Source organism: Tachysurus fulvidraco, chromosome 6, assembly GCF_022655615.1.
Source record: "Tachysurus fulvidraco isolate hzauxx_2018 chromosome 6, HZAU_PFXX_2.0, whole genome shotgun sequence".
In the NCBI taxonomy this organism is placed as follows: Eukaryota; Metazoa; Chordata; class Actinopteri; order Siluriformes; family Bagridae; genus Tachysurus; species Tachysurus fulvidraco.
In genome coordinates, this window is record NC_062523.1 from 21,689,751 (window position 1) to 21,696,777 (window position 7,027).

General features: G+C 35.6%; 1 protein-coding gene across 1 annotated transcript; it reads right to left on the bottom strand.

Moving 5' to 3' along the window:
• Positions 1 to 3,986: 3,986 nt before the first annotated feature.
• Positions 3,987 to 6,760, bottom strand: si:ch211-184m13.4 (uncharacterized protein LOC798560 homolog). Its single transcript, XM_027166045.2, has 2 exons — positions 6,128 to 6,760; positions 3,987 to 5,903 (listed from the first exon to the last, which is right to left on the bottom strand). Exon 2 carries the CDS (start codon positions 5,898 to 5,900, stop codon positions 4,887 to 4,889), a length of 1,014 nt encoding a protein of 337 aa, XP_027021846.2. The 5' UTR covers positions 5,901 to 5,903; positions 6,128 to 6,760; the 3' UTR covers positions 3,987 to 4,886.
• Between the last annotated feature and the right edge of the window lie 267 nt (positions 6,761 to 7,027).

Here is a 7,027-nt window from a genome sequence, read left to right on the forward strand (position 1 = left end):
ATGGCTCAAGCTGATCAAAGTCACAAAACCTGTCCTCAAATTCCTGCCCTAGTCTGTTTAACACTTGGGAGTACTTTTGTACAGCTTTATCAATAGCTGCAGATGCAGAATCATTGTCATTCAACACTGCCTGCACAGAGAGAAAGTGCAGTAGTTTTTTTCTCTGTAAATGCACAGAGAAAATGTTCATCTTGGCTTTAAATGTGTTTACTGCACTTATCATGTAGCCTGCATTCAACTCATGGGTTTTTTCTGTCCTTAATCTGCTGCCGGGTGGGTGCACTGAAACTTTCGTGACACGTACTGAAGTGTCTCACCACATTGTGCCACTTTGCCCCGCAAATGAGACACACAATTTTCTTTGACTGACGTAAAAAAGAACTCTTCCTCCCAAACACTGTGAAAATTGTAAGTTTTCTGTTGCTTTTCTGCCATGTTTTGGGCGGTAAATCACAACTAACTCCTCATCCTTGCTGCACTGCTTCCTCGTGTCAGGAGTCGGACATGACGTGCGCGCAATATTGACATTTGACTTCAGAAAAGGCCAGAGTTCGTTATATACATAAAACATTTTCGTTTTAAATCTTTTCAAATTAAATGAAATTAAATTAAATATCGTCATTTTAAAATCTACATGAATGCAAGTGTTTTTTATTCAACTGCTGAAAGAATTTTTTTAGATGGAGCTATATTTTGACCAGTGCTATTTTTAGAACATACCTCGGCGACTAAAGTGCTCCTTGACGGCGACCAGGTGCACGTTGGTGACCCCTGGCTTATATATTCTCCACGTGATTTGGGGGTTTTCTATGTGTACACCAGTTTCCTCCACAGTCTAAAGACATTATTGGCATCTCTAAATTGTTTGTAGCATGTGAATGGGTGTGTGAGTGTGTATGCGATTGTGCCCTGCAGTCGGTTGCCACAGTGTTTCATTTCATGCCCAGATAAGCTCCAGGTTCCAGGCTACAGAAATGGATGGATGGATGTTATGAGTTTGATGTGTTGATGTGTTCTGTTATCAGATAATAGAACATCAGTTAAGTAAGTAAGTACATTATTATTGTCATTACAGCCATATAGAATCTGCAGGAAACAGTGATGAAATAATATTTCTTCACAACCCAAGCTATAAATATACGTGCCTGACAAACACAGTTTAATGGAAAACAGCACACAGGGATGATTACACCGGAGGCAGTAGAACATAAATACTCCAATCCCAAAAACATTTAACCTGACAAACAGACATTAGAGTAAACACAACAAGGTCCATACAGTAGCTGCAACTTGAAATGAAATGAAATGAGGTATAAGGTAGTATAGTAATGTCTGTGAATCTGAGTTGAATGAATTGACAGTGAAGTACAGTGATTGTGAGTCACTGAATAAGTGAATAATAAACAACCACAGGACAGATTAGAATCTTTATTTTGTCACATATACATTACAGCATGGTGAAACTTAACCAACTTTGGTGGTTGGGTTCAGTGGTTAACGGGTCATTTATAATACAGTACACCTGGACAGTGAGGGATAAGAGCTTTGCTCAAGGGCTCAACATTGGTAGTGCTGGGGCTTCAACACCGTTTTTCCATGCAACAATTAGTTAGTTAGTTATTAACTAAAGGTTGTCCCAGGAATCTCCATATATAAAAGAAACAAACACTTCAAAAATTGCTAGCTTATATTGTAGTTCTTTTTTCAACTAGCCAACAAGAATGACTTTGACAATAGTATACTTATATTTAGTGTTAAATGACAGTAACTCTATTCAGTGTCGAGCAGTGTTACATTTTTACTCCACACAGAGTTAATTTTACTCTGAAAATTGAACACTATGTCAAGAGTCATTTTATCACTAATTCTGAGTGGGAACAAATACACTCGGGTCCAGTGTTAAATTTAACTCTTAAAGAGTTATTTTAACACTGCAAAATTTACTGTGTATGACATATTGAGATCATTCTCATGCCTGTATCACAAAGCTGGTTGCAATGAACTTTAACAGGAAAGATGGCAAGCATATTACACACAATACTGTTGCCAATTTTCAACAACTTCAAAAAGATTGGAAGTGTTGTGGACCTCCAGGAACATCCGCCGATGAAGACACTACTGTCAAGGTGTTGGCATACACAGTCCTCTACAAATACAGACTGTGGGGTACTCTGTATATAAGTAACGTTCTGTACCTGAGTTGTATTTTCTGTTTCAATGTGCACTTTTCACATTTAGTTGTGAGGTTAGCCAAATAACCACAGCATTGAAGTACAACACTGACTGCTGTGCACCACAGAATGTTAAACAATAGCACATTTTTTATTATAGCATATATATATATATGCTATAATAAAAAATTTATATAATACATTAATATATATACCATAATACCATATATATACCATATATACCATATATATATATATATACCATACCATAACCATAATATATATATATATATATATATATATATATATATATATATATATATATATATATATATATATATATATATATATATATATATTATGGTAACCAGTGTGAAGGCCAGCTCAATACTCCACAGCTGATCCTGTGAAGAATAATCAGGACATTCGTGCCACTTTTACATTGCTTAATAATCTTATTTTTCTGTGTAGGTTTTAGACCGTAATCTGTAGTTATCTCTAAATTTTATCTCTAAATCTTAACTTCACATTCCTTTTTTTAGGTTTTGGCATATTTCTACTAGAACTGCACACCTATAAATAGTATTGTGGATGTATGAAATACAGAGCAGCATGTGTTTTGTGGTTATCATGCCATCCTGTCATAGAGCTGAGTTAAGAAAAAATATGACAGGAAGCAGAAACTCGGCTCCAGCACATAGTGCTAACACCTACATACCTCAGTCTTCAAACTGTAATATATATATATATACATGCCTGCTCCCTGCTCTCCGTGAAGTCTTTACTTGTGTGCTTTGATGGATTTTGTCAGTTTCTTAGTAATATTAACCGTTGCTCTCTCATCTTGTGCAAATCAAACAAAAAAGAACGCTCGCACATTTTGCAAAACAGCGGAATGATGCAAAACAGCAGAAATGTCAACCGAAGTGCTTTTTTTCTTATACAAGAAAATGTAGTTTGTTTTACAACGATATTTGGTTACTTAACATCACAATGATTTAAATACCAGAATGACCAACAACAGTGAAATTGGATCTTGTTTGGTATTGGTCAGTAGCGATCATTTTTTTTGTCTTTTTTTATCCAATTTGCTGAAAAAATAGCCTAATTATGTGCAGAACCGATCCATTAAATAACACAAACAAAACATCAATCAAATCGAAAAGCTTATCTCCAGTAAAACGCTTCAACAACGTGTTTCACAAATTACTCCTATATGACATTAAAAACACATCCTGGGTAATTTTTCAATTGTGTTCTTTTATTCATCTGGTGATATTAGAACACAAAGGGTTTTTTTTTTAATTCACAAGCATTCATAAGGTGTAAAAGAAAAATAGCTGGAAAAAAGTTAAGCACTGGTTTGGAAAATATTACACATTCTAGTTTGCTGATCTTTGATCCATTATCTGCATGAGGAGCAACCTTCTTTGAGAAATTTGTGGAGGAGGGTTTATTCCTCCATGCCTCATAGTACTAGTTAAATCTGCGTTTTGATGTGCAGTTTCTGAAATGTCACTAAATGTTAATTGTTCTTACAGTAGTAAAATGGCAAATGTATTATTTATAAGAATGTGAAGGGGAAAAAGACTGAAGAAATTAAAAGATTGTTGGTTGCTGTTTCTTCACCGCATGATAAAAGACAGTAGGTTCAGCACCTCTCAAAGTATGACTGATTTCTGCTGATGCAGTAAGCAGAGGTTGGAAATATTTGCGTAACTGTGCGTCTTTACTGTACTCAAGCATTACTTTAAGCATGTATATAAATACTTGGTACACTAATTTAATTACAATAATAATTCCATGGGAAAAAAAATCTTTAATATTTTTTATTTAAAACATCAAAGTACTCATTTACAAAAATTGAAGGTCTCCAATAACGTGTGTTTTACATGAATCAAACAGGCTCTTGTGTTGAATAAACATCAATGTCAATCCATTATCTGCTCTGACCTACTTAACATCACAGTTGCATCATTTACTTTTTTATTATCACAGTTAATAGTAGCATTTTATTTTTGTTTTGCTGATATTTTAAGTGAACAGGATTTTGACTCATTCATACTTCCACTTCTGGTGCTAGGCATATAGATGAATATACATATTATATATTATATAAAATGTATATAAACTGATTATACCTTGTTTTTCTTTTTGTTTGTATACTATTTACATTTTAAATCTTGGCAACATTTTCCCATAAAATGTATTTGGAGAATTTTGCATTTTGTTTTAAATAACCCACTGAATACTAATTTGTTTAATAATTCCCAAGGCAACGGTGATCAATTAGCAGTCCCTTAGTCATAGTTTCTCCTAAAGGTCTCCAAGCCAAACCATAGTTTCCAGAAAATCACAGCACAAACTCAGAGTATACTATGAAGATAATAAGGATTTGTTTGTTCCTCAGTCTACACACAGGTCGAATCTTAACACTATGGTGATTTTGGTATTGTTGTTTTCAATAAAAAGACAGAAAATGAAAGAATCCTAGATTCACATAAGAAAAGAATGAAAGTGAAATGATATTCGTTTGGATAATTTTTATCAGTTATCTTATAATAAATGGTTGATAGAATGTCATCAGTGTGTCAGTCCCTTACAAAACATATGTGGAATCCTTTATTCATAAGTCCTTTATCAAAATATTTTTCCCTTGAAATTGTTGGATTTCAGTAATTAAACATTGGATCTGGTTACTCAATAGGATGTTGCTCAAGTGTTGCTGGTGCTGTTATCAGGCATGCTCTTTAAGGAGAGTGTTGCAGGCATGTATCCCCTAAAAAGGCTCATTACTCTCTGCTTGTAAGTCTTAATTGCAAAAAAGTAGATGACTGGATCCAGGCAACAGTTGATGTTCATCATGGACACAGTGATCTGAAGAGACATTTTGAAGGTCTTCATTTCCTCACAAGAAGGCTTATAGAGAAGTCTGCGCACCATGAACTGCATGATATTGACGTGGTAGGGGCAGAAGCACAGCATGAAGCTCAGCAAAATCAGTAATATTATGTTCTTGGCCCTGCTGCTTTTTCCTGACTTGCCAGTCATAGGGTTCTCCTTGGCAGTCTTGGAAAGCTTGTAATTAATCTGGCTGTAGCATCCCAGGATAAGACCCAGGGGCAAACAGAACCCAACAAAACAAGCAAGCAAAAGCACATATGGGGTTCTAGAAGAATCATCTAAGTTGGAGTACTCCATGCATGTTTGTTGACCTTGCCATTCTTTTATCATGCTTCTAAAGAGCATAGGAGATGTCTCTAGGAAAACGATTGCCCAGACCAGGATGCAAATTCCTCGCACTACCTTCAGACTCCTCAGCTTCAGACACCTGTGTGGATGCACCATGGCCAGGTAGCGATCAGCACTGATGCAGGTCATGAAAGCGATTCCCGTGTAGGTGTTTGAATAGAAAATAACAGCAGTGAGCCTGCAGAGAAGATCTCCAAAGGGCCAGTCAAAACCACGGATGTAGTAAGTGATTCGACCCGGAAGAGCAAGAGTAAAGAGGGTATCAGAGATGGCCAAGTTGATCAGGTACAGTGTGGTGGAGTTGAACTTCTTCTTCTTCTGGCTTGTAATGTACAGGACCAGGGTGTTGCCTGATATACTGACGACAAGCACAATGATGTAGAAGATGGGAAAGAGAATCCGAGCTGAATCCTTGTAGGTGAACACATTACAGGTTTCGTTGAAGATACTATCATTTGATGGAGATTGAGTGGCCATTTCCTTGAAGGAAAAAAAAATTCTTTCTGTAAAACTTTATTACAATACAATACAATTATATCGTATGGAATATTCAAGCTGCTAAAAAAGCTGATAAATGTGTACGTTTTAAATGATACTATTAAAACACTAAGATTATCAAAACACAATATGGTTAACTGTAGTAATTTACAATATGAAAATCAAAAATTGATCATTGAAAGCTTGAAGCAGGAAAATTTACTTACAGTTAATTCAACAGGTTTGATGGATCGCAGCGACAGCAGATGTTCTTCTCTGTGTTTGTGGTTTGTGAAGAGAGTGGGAGCTGTGTTGGCGAAATTTGAGTGGCAACACACACCTCCATACTCCACACTCCACTCATTGAAGACACAATGACAGAGAGGCAGTTCTTTTGCTTAAAACCTCTTGCGTGACTAAATTATTTTCAATTCCAGTTTGCTTCATGACTTCAATCCGTTTTCTATAATTTGGTCATTGGGGCATACCCAGTGTAAAGGTCACAGGTCTGATGGCTCTAATAGATTTGAAAGTTAAATATGATTGTGTTTTAAATGTGGTGCCCATGAAGTGTTATTATGCTTTTTTTTTAAGTTTATTGATTTTGACAGTGTTTCGTAAATATCTGGGGTTTTTTCTTTTTTTTTTTCATTGAAAAAAACCACAGACACCTGCCATCTCAAGTTGACCTATTTAGACAGAGGATGTTGAGGTAAAGATGTGCTTGCACATTATCCACAGAACAAGAAAGATAAAGATCAATATCTACATAGAGTACACATCTCATACAGAAAAATTAAGATTTTATTTGTTTTCTTCTTTGTTTGGAAAGGAAGGCTATAAACTTACAACTTTTTTCTTCATTTTAATGCTATGAAACCTAAACCGACTCTATGTAGTTAGAGTACAAAGGAAATGACTCTGGACAGATTTCAGTAGTGGAATGAAGTTGTGATAGCGTGTGTGGTTTCAACACTTCTCTATTCTGTGTTGTGAGAAAACATCAAAAGACTAGACAACTGATAAGCATTGAACCTGCACGCATTTACTACTCAAATGTAAATGGCATTTAAGTACATTGGCTGTCAAATTACACAGAAAAATTATGATATGCTGTGTTTTGCTGT